Consider the following 19836-nt stretch of genomic DNA (forward strand, 5'->3'; position numbering starts at 1 on the left):
CATCAATGCATTGATAATATGCACACAAGCCTTGTACAATCACTGATAATAATTGTATACTATAAAATATGGCATACACATTTCTGCCAATTTTATAATTTGGATGTGTTCTTTTTATTTTGAGAAAGGTGAATCTCTTGCATGCCATTTAGATTTTGAATGTCAAGGTCATATTTCAAACACCTTAACACACTGAAGGTAGTTTTGAGTAGATTTTTTATTAAAAGTCATTCTTACCAAGTATAAGTGAAAGGAGATGGGTGGGTTCTGGCTTTCACATAAACCACTAAGCCATGGTCAAAGCACGGGCGTGTATATGTGGACTGCTGTCTGCCGAGACCATTGCTTGGCCTCTTGCAAAGTTCTCCGCTGTTAGTCTCGGCGAGCCTTAACAATGAATGTGACTAAACCAGAAGCTTTGTACACGCCTGCCTCGTTTTGGTAGTTAATTGGACAAAAAAATCGTCTGCCAGCAGTCCAGTGCTAATGGTCAAAGTAATCTGAATTTACTTCTTGTTTTGTTAGCGATGCATGTTTATGAAATGGGAGATTTTGCATAAACATTTTTCTTGTTCGTAACAGGCAAACAAATATTTTAAGAACCAGGATACTCACACCCACGCATCTGATATGCTTAAGTTTGGAGATTTTGTGGATCCACAAACTTTTTATTAAAAAAAAAGTGCAACTCCCATGTGGCAAGTTACTGTCTTTATTTTCTTTATTGACACAGCATTACAGACTGGACTACAAGCTGTTCAAGGGGAAAAAACTGCTGAAAGTATAAAAGACCACCTTTGAACATTTATCCGTCAAATATGAATGTACTTGGCTGAAGATATTAAAATGGTAAAATTGATCAAGTTTTTAAGGTGTGAGGCCTTTAAAGATTTAATTGAAAGCACCCCCACTCCCACCCCAAGCACCCAAAAATAATTTTTAAAAAAAAGTTCAATCACGACCATTAGGGAATTGGTATGGAAAGTGACTCTAGAAATACAAAACATTGCACTGAACAGCTTCACACCTGCCAGAAGCATGAATGCCTAGTCACAACCATATGCAGTAAAATTCCTGTCTTACATCTGCTCCATGATAGGGAAAGGGAAAGCCATTTTAGGAACGAATATAACACATTATAACTTTTATCAAAGTGAATTAGGAGCTGCAGTAGCCCATTTGTAGCAAAACAAATTTACAACCTCTCTACAGCTCTCCTAACAGGTTAAGCTATCGCTGGTTTTGATAAATTTCTCACTCCAGCTCTGTGACAAAATTTGGCTGTCCTATTCTTGGGAAAAGACATGTTGACATACAAGAATTATGAAACTTTCAGAACATTTTATCTCAACCCACCAACACCATTTTTCAATAATTCAAAGATTTACCCCCCCATGCACTTTTTTTTTTTAATGACATTTACACAACAGCGTGAAGCTTTCTTCTTTATTCTATGCACAGACTGAACTCAACAAGGGAGAGGTCTTTAACACATCCTTACAAAAAAGTAGAAAATAGCTCCTGAGACAGGAACGTTTGTAAATGCCACTTACAAAAACACTAGCTAATTTGCTTCTAGATAAAGTTGTTAGTTTACCACTGTAAGATTGGAAATTTTCTTCCAGGCATTTTCCCCTCCCATACAGCCCTTAAGATTGTCATATCTTTGTCAAATTATAACAAACATGCTGTACTCTCATCTCTTTACTTGCTACAGTTTAATTTTTTGCTGAATGAGAGTACTGAACATTAGATATCACAAAAGCTGTGTGCTTTGTTATATCTCAGGATTTATAAGAAATTACACTAGTAACCAGGCGAATAGCTTCATTGTGACCTACCAGCACAGTTTTCTTTACTTGTGGAGGAGTGAGTGCAGTGCACATGCTTGTCCTTTTCTTTCAAGTTTGTTCATACAGGACAACATGGAATGTTAGCTATCTCTTGCTGGAATTCCAGCCCATAGAAGGAAAAAAAAAAATGACAGTGACTCCAGGCAACGACTCAAGTATATAACAAACAGAAGTAATTTATTATCCTAAGCTGACTTTATAAATAGAAGAAAATTAATTAGATACATCTGAGCTTACTTAAGGGTTAGTCTGTCAAAGTGTCAATGGACAACAGAATGTTGAACCATGTTATCAGACCCTGTGCAGCTTCCATCACATGGGAGTTGGTGGTGGGGGAAAAAAGGAGGAGGAACTTTACATGCCAGTTAATGTTTGAACAGTTTTTGGCAAAACAATAGGTAGTTCCCATCTTTCTTGTTGCATTTACCTTCAGGTATGCCAAATGTCATGTGTCTAGGATCAGGGTGCCATGGAGCATCTAACAGTCTTGCCTACAGAACTAGAAATGTATATAAAGTAAAAACTCCCTCCCCCATTTACTACAGCTTTTACAACTCAAAAGGTAAACCACAGTTCACCATCATATTTTTCTTTTAAACTCTCACATTAAATTCAGGTAGCAACATATTTGAAATAATTGTTGGCTGCATTTGTTTTCTGATTCCTCCCCCTTCTTCTCCTTGCTAATTTACCATTAAAAGCAAATACAAAGTAGTTTCAGAATGTCATCAATAAAAGCACCTGTATCAGCGTGGTTTTTTTTCCTACAAAGCAGAATGCATTATAGAATTGTTATGATTGAAACATTAAATGGATCCAAAAATCAGTTGCTGTATATGTGCTACATTTAGAAAAGAAAATCAGCCCAGAATCATAATGCTTGAATACATCATGCATGAAACAGGCTGATTTGGCAGTTACATGGTGCTACTACTTGTATTACAGGAGCTCTCTACTGTTCTTTCAACATACATGAACTACACTTTTAAAAAATTAGAAGTCAACAAGGGAAATTGAAAAAACACAAAAGAATCAACAAAACAACACTGCGCAGGGGCACAGACAAAATATATATACAAATTGGTCAAATCAACTCAACAATTAGAAAGACATTACAAGTGCTTCTTGAAAGTTGGGCTATGGAGGAAGCAATAAAGTCAATACTTGAAAATGCTGCAACCCTCTGTGAATGAGCAAGTTCCCCAGGTATACACGTAGAGGGTGCATCATACATGGAAGTACAGCATTATGGTTTCTGGATTATTAGTTGAACATAGCAGCTAAATGTCTGAAAGGCTGGTAGAGGAAAGCACACTGTAGCTTGCCTCACCCAGGTGACAGGACATGTAGTCTCCCACGTGCACTGGCTGGCAGATTGCATGGTATCATTATACAAGCATCTTATTTTTCTGATAGACCTTCTGATATATTCTCCATCATGACACAGTAATTTAAACACCACAGAAGGTACAGTGCACTTAATATTTGGCCCTAAAAGGGAAAAGAATTCAGCAGCATAATTGTTTTCATTTTGTTACCAGCATGAAGATGTTCATTTAAAAAAAAAAAAAAGTGGGGAAATTTTAGTGAATTCTGCAAGTACAATCTGAAGCAGAAGAATATCTTTATCTTAATCTCTTAATCAATGACCTGCTTTCTCCTAAGAAAATGGCAAGCAACCATGGCTCCCTCATAACTAGCTGGTGAACTTGCAGTTTAATGTTCCCCTCCTGCCACAGTGATGACCTAATTGCTGCCTCATTTTGATTTGGAATGATTCCAGCTGATGTTTCCTGCAACTTCAAAGTCTAAAGTCAGGTGAATGGTTAGAAAGTACTTTTCTGGAGACGTGGCGGTAAGAGGCACTACAATCTTAGCTTCCTCCAGAAAAAAAACAAACAAAAATGCACAGACCTTAGTGTTATCAGAAAAAAAGATAAATCACAAGTTTCCCCCCTAGGATTCAGTGAAAAGAAAGTTACCAGCGAATTACAACAATCACTGCTGATACTGCTTGCTGCACTTTCCTGCTATACAAGCAAATCACCAGTCTTGTACACACTGAAATTCAAACTGGTTCGTTACCAGAAACTGTCATTCTAATTTTCTGACAGGTCTGAATACAACTCCAACTGCAACCCAATGCATTACATGGCTCTGGCAGATAGGTTTAGCAGTAGACAGTGTTGCTAAGGCAGACTGTACAAAAATGGTTTATGTTCCTGCAATGCACATGAAGTGAACCTTGAACTATGTCCACACATCCATTAAAAGCAGCCACGGGTACAAAGCTTTCTCACGCCTCAGTCAAAATCATGTGAAGACAAAGCCCATTAATAAAAGCCAGCTAAAACTGTTCATTAAAACATGCAGCTTGGAACTAACAGCTGAGGAAATGGAAACATACCAATCCCAAAGAATAAAATAAAACACCTGCCAATCAATAAGGATAACAAATTTCCACTTCCTACCAGCACATATCCACATGCAAACAACATTGGATGTATGCCACAGAAGACTTTAAATCTTCCCCGCCTGCAAACTGCTTAATCGCCATGCCTTTGGAGTGGCAAAGAATCAACAATGTCTATACCTTACTTCAATATGGAAAGCCCCCTCACTCCTTCTGTTTTCACCAACGCAAACTAGGACTGCCTATTGAAACACTCTCCCACAATAGTGCTGCCATTGATTTTCACAAAAGCACAAAACAAAATGTTGGAGATGGCGTGATCGGAAGGTGAGAGGGAAGAATGAACTGCTGTCTTAAAGTTGTAATAAATGCAAACTAAACATAATTCACTCTTCAGTAATGAAACTAGCATCTTGCCTGTAATCAGTCTGAAGGCAATGGGACAGACATTTCCCCAATACAACAGCAAAAGCTACATTTAGCATTTAAATGTTACATACTGGCATGGTTTTAAAAATATGAGTTGCCACGTGAAATATGTTCACAGAAGCAGGGAGTCAGTACTTCTAAGCACACGGTGACTGGTGATACCAGTCTAGCCTTGTTAACCCACATGTACAAACTTGTTCACATTGAAACAGGAAACATACTTTTAGGAAAGGTACGACAAGCAAAACGTTTTGCACAAATTCTCTCATACGTCATCAATGGTCTCAACATTCATGCCATAACACAAGCCATCTGTACAGCAGCCAAATCAAAATGTGCAAGCAAAACATGGCCAATAGACCACACATCCCTCAGCTGAAGTACATGTGCACTTTGTACTGAGTAGCTAACTTGCAGATTAACAATGATAAATGATGCGTGGTACAAAAAGGAAAAATAATTCTTTCAGTCACTTCTTACTGCAAGGTTAGTGCACTGACACAAAGTTTGCAGAGTATCTGGAAGAAGTAATCACTTGCACAAGTTTTCAACTGTTCACTTCAGATTCTTCTTCTCATCCTTAACTAGACCAAAAACAAATTAAAACAACAACAATAATAATAAAATTTCCACCAAACACTGAGTTCGTACAGACAATACATTCACATTCTAGTAGGCAGTTAAAAGCTGTGCATAAGATGACCTAAAGCAGATCTACTACCCCCCCATAGTTCAAAGGATAAAAATCTAAGACATAACCCACAAATAAACTCTAATTTACAAATTAGATGATCTGATAGTTGCATACCAATGGGAAAAAATGGTGGTTTAAACAATTCTGGCATGTTAATGAAAAAGTTCCAGTCTGTCAAGAAGCACCCATCTTACAGACAAACTGACATCTGAAATCAAGAGAAAGCTAGATGGGCAGAAATGTCTATTTAAATTTGACCAACTGCTGTTCATCCTTAGATCATTTCTGATTACTAATGCAATAAAAATCTGTCAGACATCTGAGGTCATATTTTTGCATATGGTCCACAAAGATCAGAAACCTACTGTCAAGGATTAAAGTTGAGGGACAGGTATAAAACCAGTTTTAAAAAGTATATAAGCATGGTGTTTAATCTTCAAAACTAAAGCTTTAAAAAGTATAGGGTGGGGAGTAACACGAGAGATCAAAAGTCAAAAAAGCAGGTCTTAAGCCCCTGCAAGTATACACAAAATTAAAGTATCCTAACTTCTAAAAACAAAAGAGGTAACAAAATTCAAAAAAACAAAAGACATCCATCGGTGACTATAAACTAACGCAAAGCTACATGCTGTAAGATCATTTTAATCAGGTTCTCCTAATCCAGCACAGATGACAAACATGAACAAGTCTCCAAAATCCACTCTTTCTTGTGTAAAATGTATTTCTCATGTTGGCTTCATGTTCATCACATGCAAAGCAGGGGAAGGAGGGGGAACTGGTAATTCAACATGCAAAGACGCGATGTCCACCTGTTGTGAGCTAAGCACTGTAAAAGAAGTGAAAAGTACTGCAATGAGCTAAGCAAAAAAAATGCACTGATGCGGAGCTGATAAACGGTGCATGAAGATGCTTAGACAAGATGACGTCTGCTGGCCAGACCCTCGAGAAGAACAAGTATCCCAAGTGATGGGAATGATGGCAGCTAGTGCAGCTTAGATGGTGCTTTCCTTACTGTCTTTCTTCTTCTTGGAGAAGGAGGGCATGCGGAATTTCTTCTTCTTCTTCTTGTCCTTTGTAGGAGATGGGGCCTCCTTTGTGGGTGAGCCCTGCATGAAGGACATTAAAAATTAAGACAAGCAACTTGTTGCAATGAAGCAAAGAAACAATGCACCACAGTTTGGGATCTACAGTTGCTTCAGTTTCTGTAAACCGTTTCCTACATTGTTACTTTCTATTATATGCATATTTTAATATACTGATTTTTGATTTTTTTTAAAATTTGTTTTAACATTAAAATTAAATTTTTACAATCATAAATTTTTATTACTGTTTGTTTACCATAAACTTGATTAGAACATTGAATTTGAAGAATCTAACAAGAAACAATAGATGGTTTACAGGTACTATTAGGCTTAAGAGCAAATTCTCACTTCTTTGCTGCTATGCTCTTCAAGTGTCTCCCCTCCACTAGCACTATCCATGGGGTCCGATTTGGATGGAGAGCCATGTTTGTCACCCTCACCTTGGTCTTCTCCTGAAAGATACAAGACGGAAATATACAATACCACCCCTTGAAAAGAGGAACAGTCAAACAGTAAAAGACAAGCAGGCCCAAAAGAAAAAAATTGGAAGCAAGGGAGACATGTCTGCATATGCAACATGGCTGAAACTCCCAGGTTTCTGTGTGACAACAACAAAATCAAAACTTTCAGGTCAGATCTGCTCATCTCCCTTGCATGTAGATGATGGGGATTAAGGGAACAGCTGTTATTTAAAAAAAAGAGAGGTATAGAGAGACAATAAGTGAGAGGATGCAACAGAGTGAATGATCAAGAACGAAATTAAAAAAAAGGGTGTTTTTTTTTTGAAAATATATTGCCACCATGACAACTTCAGGCACATTTTTTTCAACCTGCTATTCCTGATTTTTATTATTCCACTCAACATCGCTAAATTGCCTGACATTTCTTTAAAAGAAGTACCACACCCTTTCCTCAAAATATAAGGACAACAAAAATAAAATGGATAGATTTCCTACTACCACCCCTACGAGTAAAAAATATAGAAATCATCTGTCTTTGAGGTTCAAAAGTGAATGTGCTGTCTAAAAAAATGAGCATGTCAAGCACTGTCAAGTTACTTTCCTTCAAGTTTCAGAAAGCTAGCACAAGATAAACCAATTCCTTCCCTTTCTCCAGGTTTGTACACTGATGCTTAAAAACAAATGTGAAGACACATGCAAACATACATGCCCATGCTTGCACGTAACACATACAGACATCAGCATGCAGGTGCATCTTGTTCATACAGCAGTTCAAGCATAAGCCCACACCTGACTGATATGAACATCCAGCAAAGACAAGCTCACTGTTTTACAGGAACTCACCTCTGGGTCTTCTGTCTGATTTAGACCTGCCAATGCCCCGGGATTCCAACTCTCTAATCACTACACCAAACAGGTAGATAGTACAGCCAAAGACATGCAACCAAGCAAAACACACTGATCTAAGAATGTCAAACATGCAAAGACAATGTCTGGCCTTGTAGTGACCATAAACACACATGAGAAGAGAAGCCTGCAATGGGGGATATGGAACTAAATGCTGGCATCAGTTATCTTCATTTAAATAGGACAAATGTAAGAAACTTTTTTTTCCTCCAAAATTGGGGCTAACACTGATTTTGAAATTATTAAAATTTTCTAATCATAATCCAGGGTAAATGCAACCACTGATGCCAGCATGGCTGTATATAGAACAGACTTCTCTTATCATGAAATTCAAACAATACTAATTCAACAAAACTAAGAATCTTGGAGATTTCAAATTGCTGCTGCTTTTTATTAATTGTACTCTTAATGTACATATCAGAAATAGTCTTTACTTGGTATGAGAAAGTAAAGTGTTGATGTGCAACCACATTAATGTGCTTTATGCTTGGAAAATGCATGTCTGCAGGAAATAAGCAAGACAGCTTTCCAAAATTTCTAGTTTTACAATATTTTATAGAAAATAAAGGCAAAGAAAACAAAAACCTTGATCCTTCTTTAACCTTAAGTGAAAGTGAAACCCTTATCCTCCACCCGAAACACGCAAATGCCAGTGCATGTAGAGAAACAAATAAATAGAATGCCAGTGCACACAGGGAGTGACTAGTGAAACTAAAACAAAACTCATGTACATAAGTGTGGCAGTGACCAACTCCTACATCTGCACTACAAGAAGGAATGCTGCTGCTACATAGTAAACATACATTTATAAATGACTGCACCTGTCTAGAAGTTCAGAAGATTCTAGGTGTGTCTACAAGCACTCATTACATGATGTGTGCGATGAGAGCATGTCTTATGACATACTGATGCCAGATGGCTGTGTTCTGACAAAATATCAATCATCTGCTCAACATGAACTTCTTAACTCTGGTATGGCATACAGATTATCTATCAGGCCACAAGGTCGGTAATTTGTTGATTATAAATGACCATCTTGGTCTAGCATATATTGTTGGTTGTGACATGCACTTCTCTATTAGAATATGAAATGTTTTATGCATTTTTTCCCCAGTTTGATTCATACATAAACATGTTACACAAGAATACACAATGAAGGTCTAAATTGCAGCTCCTTGGTACTGTAGACACCTTTCTACTACAATTTAAACAGTGTGTGTGCTTCTGTTAATAATAAATTTCTCTGCTTCAGTGAAACAGTAGCAAGCATATTTTAAACCAGTTGATGGTTTTCATCTCACAGAGTTATTAAGTATAAGATTGAGACAAACACGTGAAAGCACATGTGCACAGCACAGGGAAGCAAGCATGGGAAATTATTACTTACGTGCTGGATTTTTTTCTGGGCGTCTATCGGACTCAGTTCGTCTGACAGGGGTGGAGGATTCTGTGAACATGCACACAGCAGCACATGCACACAACACTCTAATGTCACAACACCAATATCTAATACAACGATTTCAACTATAATGTGTGAAGCATGCTCTTGTTATAGTTCACCCCATGCTAACTTTAAATAAAAGGTAAAAACACAAAGCAATAAAGCAACTGAAAATCCTCAATAAAATAACGGAACATCTAAAATGCTGTGTGTAATGCCTGGGAAAAAGTGGAAAGAGGGGATGACACCAGCTTGAAATGAAGGTGAAATTGTAAACCTGTCAAAATGAAAATGTTCACTGAACATTTCAGAATTAGAACTTAAACACACTTTTATGCAAAAATTTCATGAATTTAACTCTCCCCATTCTACTTAACAAGGGTGCTGCTTGACATGTTTGTCTGATCAAAGAAATGAAAGACACCATGCTGTTAGGTTCTGGCTACTCATCAAAATATGGAACAGTGTACCACCCTCTCCCCACCTGCACACATACTGAAGTGAAGTTACACTCACTGATGAGAGGTGCAGGCTCTAGTGAACTTTCAAGTAGTTTACCACTTCTATAACCATTGCAGCCCTTTCCCTGCTTGCTCTCTCTTGCTCAACTACATTAGCTTTTTTATGCAATTTCACGCACTATGCAAAATTACCCTCTCGTTAACAATGCTCATATCAAGGCTAAAACAAAACCAAAAACCAATTTAGTATCGGTAAATGAGGAAATGCAGGGAAAAATAAAACACAAAAATACCTTAACTAAATAGGCCAGAGTTCACATGCTGCCCAATAAAGCACAGCATAACTGTTTCTGGTGACAGCATTTACTTATGTCTCTTGTAGTTTCCAGTGACATTATCTAAGTATTAAATCCTGGCTCTTCATTTTGACGAAAATGTGAAAATTAACATTCCTTTTGTGAATGTGCAAAACTGGAGTGGAGCAGATGGCAAGAGGCACTAAATAAAAGATATGAACAATGCTTCTACTTCACCTGAGTACACATTCTCAGCAGTCCAATAATAAGCTCATTCAATAACAGTCCTACTGAGGCACTGAAGTTCTAGCCTCTAAGCTGGAGTAACAACTACAAAGTCCACCATTCCTCTCTCTCAGGTTGTAACCACCAGCACTCATTCTATTTAGTGCATTAAGCATGGTACAAATCTCTGGCTAGGCTATCACGCATGCACCAAAACACAGATAAAAACACTAAAATAACAATGCATCCATTATAAGCCATCCCCACCCACAAATATCATACAACTCCACATTACAAGCCTGTGAATATGAGCAGCATGTTACTCAGCTACACACAATGCTAAACATAAAGGCATTGTAGATAATATATGTGTTACCATTATTATTTACCTGTCATGATCACAATAGGGTTTACAAAACAGTTTTATTATAAGCTTACAAGGCTTCCCAAAATTACACTAAGAATGGTATCATCCATTAAAACAGTCACAACCATGTTTCAATTTTTTTGCAGACTTTTGATTGTGTGATAAACATAGGATGACATTTTAAAATTTCCTTTAGAACATTTTCTCTTTTGAAGTACTATGATTATTATATTATGTGTATTTGTGACAATGATTGTTAACTACTGCTATTAGTATAAACAATACTGACAAACATTAATGTGAGTTTGTATCACAGTTTAAAAACAAAAATCTTGTTTTTAACCAAGAGTAAGAAGTATACATTATTAAGCACACTTCCAATGGCACGAACAACTGTGTATGCATGATCCGGCTATTGTAAAAAGTGCTACAAGTGAATTCTTTTTAAGCAAGGAATGTGCACTATGGCATACAAGTAGCAGAAAAAAAATCTGAAATGCATATTTAATTTTCATTCCTGAAATTTAGGAAACTCACAAATATTTAGAAAGTACAGTAAAACCTTATTAAGAGCTTCCATATTATAACTCATCCCCCTTAGTACGACCTCAAAATTTTCCATGAACATCTTCCAGTATGTAACATCTCTATTATGACTACCTCCACAACCCAACTTAAGACTGACAGTTATTGCCCTATTAAGACTTTTTGCAGAAACCATGTGCTGAGAAGAATTTAGTACATTTTAAAATAGACCGACAGTGCAAAATAGTTTCCTATTTCAGAAACAACTCCATCATGTTCTTTTATTTACATAAAATATGATGAAATGCACAAAACCCTGAATGACTGTTCTATCAAGCACGACAAAAAAGCATAAGAAAAGCATCAATAAACTATCAGATCACATGTGGCCCAGTCCACTCTTGTTTATCATTTTATGCCAAGCCAGCAATGGAGGCTATACTGCAGGAAAGAAAAGTCGTTTAAGATGTTTACTAGAAATATGAAACCAAGGCTGCCTTAATGACATAATTATTAATACAATGATATATTTATACGATAAATAAATATATAACAGAGGTAAATTACAGGCAACTAAATGAAAAGCAGTTTGTCCAAAGATCTTATGGCTACCAATTTTTAAATATGTGGTGTAGGTTTATACTAGCCCGAGTCTATTAACCACCACCTCCACCCACCACACAGCCATTTGGTGGGCAGTCAGAAAGGGAAGGATTGCATGCCACTTGTTCAAGCCCAGCATCCCAGTAGCATTGCCACAGGAACTGAACATAGGCTGAGGATAGACTTGCCGACAGATGAAACTAGTGACTGCAACTAAGAGATAAGTGGCCTTTGTGGCCTGGTTCAATCGATGCAAGAGGGTAGTTAAACTGATAGGAAAGATAAGCTTGGAGAGAAGATAGTCTGAAATGATTAAAAATTTCTGTTCTGAAGACTGGCGGACATATTGCAAAAAGTTCTGCTGAAAAGATGGAACCATCCACAAGGCAGGCTGAAATGTTTGCTGTGGCTGGCAGGATGAAACTGCTGCTGCAGCTACAGGCCCACCATATGGAACTTTGGATTCATTTGTAAAGATAGAACAGAAACCAAAACAGTCAGAAAGAATTTCCTGGAGGTGTTGGAGAAAGACAAGGTCAGTGATGTTCCCTTTTATTAAATGCTGTAAGGTCACGACAAATCTAAGAATAATTCCAAGGAAGAGTTGCTGGAGAGGATGAGGCTCCACCTACTGGATATCTACTTTGGCAGCCTGGGTAAGAACATGAAGGGATATTGGTTTTGGCTCCTTGGCACATCTGGCATATTGTAGATTGCTAAGGATGAAAAGCAGCACAGTAGACAGGGTTTCTGGGGTGAGCTTTTAAATGACAGGATAGCAAAGAGAAAGTTAAAGATCACCACCATTTGCATACAAACTCTGCTAAGCCTTTGATGGTGAGCAGGTCAAGAATTTTGAGACAGTATGGCCACAAATGATGGAACCATAGTCTAGTTTGGAGTGGACCAGGGTACAATACAGATGAAGTAAAAATGTGCATTTCAATCCCCACCCCCACCCTGAACCTGACATGGCCGACTACTCAAAAGTTTCCTAACAGGAAACTTATGTAGATTTGGTATATGGAAGACAGGACAACTTGCAGTCAAAGATAAGCACAAGAAATTTCACTTCCTGACCAGTCCACTCTGGATTATCTTTCTTGTTATAACATCTTTTGCAAATTCTTGTCCTTCCCCCTCACTAACTCTTCAAGTTACTGCTTCTACAGGTGTCCTGCTGCTCCTTGCTATAAACACTCTATACTGAAGGCCGTAGTTACAAAGTCAAGTTTCCCCAGAGCAATAATGGGCAATTTGGGGAAAAGTGTCTTGCTTTTGTAATTACAATGTGATGCTGGGGCTGTGGGCATTACTTTATGTTTCTTTACCCCTGGCCATCTTTGCCACCGCTTTGGATCTTGGCCACAACTCCTGGTGTAAATCAACATATGTTGTGTCTGGACACCACTAAATAAAAGATGCTTAAGTTCCCCATGCTGCTCCAAACTTGAAACCTTGCTTCAAAACTACATCTGGCTGCCAAAATTTAGTCACGCCTGGATGAATGTGCTCTGGTTAGATCAGTCTACCATTTCTTAAATACTTAACACTCCATCTCCACTGGGTGTTGATGAAGGCTACTCTCACTTAAAAGTCTGCATTTAGTTTTTTAAAGATTAATTATATTGTAATGTTTTTTCCTGGGGACACTTGCAATGCATACTGAATGATTGTTGGGGAAAATGCCATCTCAACATGTATGACTGCCATTTTACATCAGATCCTTGGGAGCTCGGTTAGGTTTTATCAGGTAAAATCATTATTGATAAATATGATACACATATAAGGGTCTCCAAGCTATCACACCTTTTGCATAAGTCACGTGTGTTAGATGAGGTAATAATGCACACACAAACAAAAAAATCAGAAGACCGTCCTCTATCCAACTGAAGCAGAGATGGCTAAAGTCAGTGTTCAGTAATGCTATTAACAAGTGTGTAGGAGTACAACCACAAGCAAGCAAGTAGCTTTCTTAAGGAAGGTGGAAAATGAGCATCAAGTTAGCAGTACAAGCATGCATGTACTGAAAGAACATAAAAAAATGGAATTACCATTGGCATAGCCATGGTTGTTTGCATCAGAGTAGAAGTTGTCATCAGCAAGCATGGTGGTATGGGAAGATGTGCTAATCTCAGAAGGGGCAGCTGAAGGGTGTTCAGAGAGGAGAAAGCCTCGCACATGATTTGGTCGAGGCTGATATATACGATTATCTCCTGCAGATGGAATGCGTGATCGCCTTCGGCGCCCACTGTGGGCACTGTATGTAACCCCTGAATGAGAGTGAGACCTAGGGCGGTTACCATGGTGACTTTGAGACAAGCCCACCTGGTGACTGTGCCAAGCCCTAGACCGCGAAGGTTCATGTGTTAAAGGGTTCACATTGGCCAGGTCATTTTTTATGTCGCTGCCAAAAGAATGGGTCCTGGCCCTGTTTGCCCTAACCCGAACAAAATTTTCAGCAGTCAATGAATCCCCTAACTGCACTCCACTAGGCAGATGGAGCAAAGTGGGAGTATAACCATCTGTGAAAGACACTGCACGAATGCGGCTTGGCACAATCTCTTCCTCTTCCTGAAACTGTGGCTTCTTGACTTCCTTGTAAGGATCCTGCGTATTAACATCTGAGAGGACATCTTGCAGCTTATCATCTGTTGTCAATTTTTGTGACACCCCAAGGCAGTCCTTTACATGAGCACCAGCCTCCCCATGATGAGAAATGTCTTTAGGCTCACTACTATCTTTTCTCTGTTTGTTATCTTCAACACCAAAATTGTCCATATCTGAAGGTTTGTTCCAATTAATACTATGAGCTTCATCTTCTGTACCATCTGCAAGGTTGTCAGACGCTTGCCTCTGCTTGTCTCTGGGAAAGTTCATCACTGGTGCTTTCATTTCTAAAGATTTATCAAAAAAACCATCCCTGTACAAAGAATCACTCGAAGATGTAGACCCCCTTTCAGAATGCAAGCTTCTTCTTGGTTCTTTCACAAAATCCAGTTTCATCAGATGAGGAGCAGGAGCAAAGTGAGGAAGGCCAACTGTCATTTCCGGTAAGGTGTCACCTACAGGTTGTTTTCTCTCTCGCAAAGAATTTGCTTTTGGTGCCTTTTTGACTGCCTTGTCATGTCCCTGTGTGTTGACACACAACAAGACATTTTTTAGCATTTTTTTCACCACTGGTGATTCTGATGGCACCCCAGATGACTCCTTTTCCTCCCCTACAGTGAGCTGTGAGTTCAAAGTGTCCTGAGATCTTGTCTTTCTCCCAAGCTGTCGGGGCTCTGTCACAGAGCTGTGTATTTTAGGGAGTAAGTTAAGGGAAAAAGTATCATTCCTGAAGTGCTTGCCAGACTGAGAGATCTGGGCTGTCACAGGAGGATCACTGTTACGCAACTTGACTGCATCCTTGTGCTTTCGCCTTCTCATCCTTGGAGCATCTTCGGAGGTATCCTCCCCTTCATTTCTGATCCAGCCTTCCGAAAGAGGCCTAAAGCTAGCTTCCCGAAAACTGTTCTTCTTTCTCTCTTCTGCTGGTTCCATTTCACTTTGCTTGCTCTTTCTACGTCGTCTTACTCTTGGAGCATCTTCTTCATTGTAATCCATAATATTAAGTTCACTCTCAGAAAGCTTTGGTGCCCTTGCTTGTGTGCTTTCTTCAAATGTTTTTTTCGTTACACTGTTTACATGCTGCTGACTAGAGGTTTCTGCTAAGTCTTTGACCAACAAGGACTTGTTTTCACTACTGTTTCTAGATAAACGCTCAGATCTTGGTATTACTTTGGCATAAATAGGCTCACTTTCCCTGTCCTTCACCTCTTTGCTGGGCTTTCTTCCTTGAATTGTAAAAAAGTCATTGCTGTAGTCTAGTATTTTGGGATCATCAATGGTGGGGAAAAATGGATCCAATGTCTCCTGTTTATGTTCAGCAGGTACTGGCTCCGGTTTGCTGACATTGCAGTTTTCACTTAGTAGCTTATCGCCATCATTTTCAGGTTTCTCCCCACTCTCTTCATACAAGAATAACAGTTCCGACTCTGCTGGTGGAGCAGGAAATTCTGTATCTCCTTCAACATAAAATTTATTTTCTGGAATTTCTGACTGTTCAACATTTGCAGATAAATTTATGTTACTGCTTTTTAGTGTCGCCAGTGAAGTCAGTTTAGAAGCGTCGGCAGGAACAATATTTATATCAGAAAATGTTTCTGTTTCCACAATTTGTTTGTCTCTGTGCTCTACCCCTTCTGGCATTTGCTGATGATCCATGTCTTTCAGATTATCTATCACACTGTAAGTGTTTCGATGGTCGCTAACTTCATTCTCCGGATCTGACCATTTTTGCATACCAATGACTGTGTTTTGATGAAGATGAGATTTTTCAGTCTTTTCATCCTGTTGTCCCACAGCTTCAGGCACGGTACCTACATCCACGGTGTCCAATTTTTCAGTACTCACCCCTGTCTGTTCTTGAGACAGTGGTCGTCTTCTTCGTCTTCGCTTCTTCCCTGACCAGTGAAGACCCAATTCTTTTTCATTTGTGCTTTCTTCTCCGACGGGTGCATCATCATCTTTCTGTGCTCGTCTGTGTCGTCTCCTTGGTGATTCCCCCTCTTTCCATTCCTCTTTGTCATGGTATTCTTTTGTCCCGAGGGGATAATTTGCAGTGTCTGTTGAAGGTGGATAATTTTCCTTTTCTCTTGAACTTTCTTCACTCCAGCTCAAAGCTCTCTCCAAGACATGTCTAGAATTTGCAGAGGAGTTTTTAACGACTTTCTGAATACTCTGCTGGTTTGCTTCTATGGCCTGAGAATTCTCACCTTCTGAAGACACACCTTTATGTAAACTCGATGCACCTTTTCTTTCTCTATCATTACTGCCCTGTAAAGGTGTGTCATCAAGCATAGTTTCACGGGACCTAATAGAACCTAAATTTCTAGGAAAACTTTTTGATCTTCTGGGCATTAATCGTCTGCCACCAGCTAGTTGGTTTTGCTGATCTAAGCATGCAACAGCCTCAAGTGTTTCCTCTGATTTTCCCATTTTAGACTGGTATATTTTGAAGGAGCCAGAATCCTGCCTGCGGCCTAATTTGGGAGAACTGGTCTGCAAGGGTCCTTCATCTATGAGGAAGTCTTTCTTTATTTTTGGAGGAAACTCTGAGAACGACATGGGCATTTTAAGTATGGCATCATCTTCTGATGAAGGGATGCTCACCTGTTTGTTAGTATTTTCAGAACCTGCTTGTGAGAGGGGATCAAGATGAAGGTTCTCGTTAGACTGTGAGTCCACAGATATCCACACATTGTTGACCTGTTGGTCAGAAGCTAAACCACTATTACTAGCAGAGATCAGAGATTTGTGCCACTCAGGCAATGTAGCTTGTACTAGTTCTGTGGTAACTGAGTTCAGGGCTGTAAGAACCCTCAGATTTTGACTGTCTTGAGTGCTGTTTGACTGGGGCCAGCTTAATGCTACCCCTGGAACAGCCTGCTCCCCAAAGGGGTTTATTGATGTACCAGGCAAAGGGGATTCAAAGTTTTGCACCCTTTGTGGGTCTGTCTGCATAGTTTTTTCTGGTTCATTTATAATTGACGAGCTGTTGAAGTCTGCAGATATGCAAACAAAAGCTGAGTCAGAACTACCCAACACAGGCTCTGAATGTCCATTCTGCACAGGTGGACTACTTATGAGGCTAGACCCATCTGCATATTCAAAGTCATCTTCTTCTGCCAGAGAAGCAGCAATTGTCAGAGGATCTATACCTTTTTTCAGAACCTGTTTGCCCACAACTCCCTGACTGCATAATACTGGTTTTTCCTCATCCTCTAATGATGGGATAGTTGTGGGGCAAGTTTCATCTGCATACTCTAAGTCTTCTAATTCTGCCAGAGGAGCAGAAATAAACAAAGGATCCACACCAATTTCTAGAAATTGCTTGCCCAGATCTTCCTGACATAAAGCTTTAGTTACTTCTGTCAACCCCATTTTCTTCTTTCTGGTTGTGCCATGTTTTATCTTAACTGGAAGGACTGTAGAATTTTCTGTAGTCTGTGGCATCGGACATGTCTGACCACTTGCAAGATTTTTATCAATGATTTTGTCACATTCTAGATGCAGATCTCTAAACTGAAATGACATCGGCCTTGAATGTCCATCTTTATGGGAATAAGATAGCTGGCTACCCCCAACTTTGGGCATGACAAAATGTGGTTCTCCAGAAAGTCTTACTGCTTGCTGTTGTGTACTTTCCTTCTGGTCAAACTGATCATACAATGTCTTTCTCATTTCATACAAACTTTCAAATATGTTGTCAGGTGAAAGAAGCAGATCATCCAGACTCTCATCTGAATCCACATCCACATTCTGGTTGGCAAGAAGGGTTTCTAATGTTTCTTCTTCAGTTATTTCCTCCTTTACTGGAGAGAGGGGGATCTGAACTATCTTATGAACTCTCAACCGTTTGGACTTTCTGTGAGGCTTATGTGGTCGGAACAATCCTGTCCTATATCCATGCAGACGAAATGGGCGCTTTGGTGAAACTTTCTGCAGTGAGCTTTGCTTAGGAACATCTTCTGAAGATTTCTCAGGTGTATCAATCACATTAACACTATGATTTTCTTGGAGAAGCACAGGACTTTTAACAGTTGTAGCAGATTTGCTTTCTGTGTCTGCAAAAGTCACTTCAGGCTGGGACAGAAGAACTGAGGCTTGCTCAATAGGCCAATGACCTTTTGAACCTTTGACTTGACGGCGTGTCACGGTTGAATGGATGGTGAAGCGAATCTTCATCACTCCTTTGTCAGGCTTTCCCTGAAAAAGTCTGATCACTGGTGACTCTATAATGACTGGCTCAGGTTCTTTTTTGTCCCCACCATCAGTGTTGTCCTCACTATCAGCCTCAGTCTTCTTTGCTTGACGTTCAGCATGTCTTGTCATTCCTAAGTGCTGAGACTGATTGGCCTGGCAGTTTGCACAGCCAGACTGCTCACTAGGCATTCTATCAACACTAGGAAAAGACCGACTACTTTGCAGAGGTGATGATAAAAAAGTACCCACACCCCTCTCATCCCCTACCACAGAGTGCTGCCCCTTATTGCAGGAGGAAGGCAGAGCAGAGGGTAAAACAGATGGGATTGCAAAGCCAGGCAGCTGCATTAACCCTTCCTCTTTCTTAAGGGTCTGGGGAGAAGGTTTCAAGGCCACTGGGCATTCATCAGTTGCCACTGCTGTTGACGCATTTTGCCTGGATTCTGTCAGTGATCAATATAAATACTAAATGCAACTCAAGCAAAAATAAACAAAGAAACATGCATTTACCTACACAAGGCAATTTTACTTAAAATAAAAATATGAAAGCATTAGTACACCAGCCTACTGGAAAAAGCAAAAACTAACCTTAACAAATAAAACACAAAAACCTCCCCATGTTGCTCAAAATATGCTGGAGGCACAGCTAGATAGAAGATGCTCTCAAAAGATCTGAACTTTGGAACTAGTGGAATATTTGAATATTTAACTATGAACAAAACCAATGTACATGTTCATGCCAACATTTTAAGCTAATGATGAGATCATTCTATGTGCATTATCAGAATAACATGCTGCACTAAACACATGCTTCTATAACTGCTGTCAGTGGCTCACAACATTTAATTCTTCTGACTCTGTATAACAGCAGTTTATTTAAAGTATTCAGCCATGTGAAAATACATGAGATTATTTTGTAAACTTTAAAGACGATCTGAGTGAACATTAGAGACTATTAAAACAAAAACTTCAAAGCCATCCCTTTATCTTACTGCAAAGCAATGGTATATATTTTTTCTGATTAGGGTCAAGAATGCACAACATTTTAATGCAGGGTACATCATAAGGGATCCACTTATTATCAGCTCCACAGCTGCCCCATCAACTGGCACAAGCTGTCATCATTTGTAGCATTCTTTATTAAGCCATGTTGAAAAAGTTTTACAAATAAAAGACCCAATTCAAATTTTAAGTTTTATTCAATGGCCACACTTTTCCTAACTAGAAATAATGTGGACTTACTGTAGCTTCTGCATTCTGAAGAATAGTAATA

General features: G+C 39.1%; 1 protein-coding gene across 3 annotated transcripts in view; it reads right to left on the reverse strand.

Annotated features, from left to right (window-relative positions):
* Positions 1 to 696: 696 nt before the first annotated feature.
* Positions 697 to 19836, reverse strand: part of LOC112563852 — a 34173-nt gene continuing 15033 nt past the window's right edge. For 2 of the 3 annotated variants that reach the window (XM_025238242.1, XM_025238243.1), the window contains exons 16-20: positions 13811 to 19006; positions 9226 to 9285; positions 7776 to 7835; positions 6820 to 6923; positions 697 to 6495 (exon numbers count right to left, since the gene is read on the reverse strand). In XM_025238242.1, the coding sequence (XP_025094027.1) occupies positions 6382 to 6495; positions 6820 to 6923; positions 7776 to 7835; positions 9226 to 9285; positions 13811 to 19006 (5534 nt within the window). In that variant the 3' untranslated portion in view covers positions 697 to 6381. The remainder of the gene's footprint in view (positions 6496 to 6819; positions 6924 to 7775; positions 7836 to 9225; positions 9286 to 13810; positions 19007 to 19836) is intronic. The other variant, XM_025238244.1, reaches the window with a different exon arrangement.

The sequence above is a fragment of the Pomacea canaliculata genome, linkage group LG5 (genome assembly GCF_003073045.1).
Source record: "Pomacea canaliculata isolate SZHN2017 linkage group LG5, ASM307304v1, whole genome shotgun sequence".
Classification (NCBI taxonomy): Eukaryota; Metazoa; Mollusca; class Gastropoda; order Architaenioglossa; family Ampullariidae; genus Pomacea; species Pomacea canaliculata.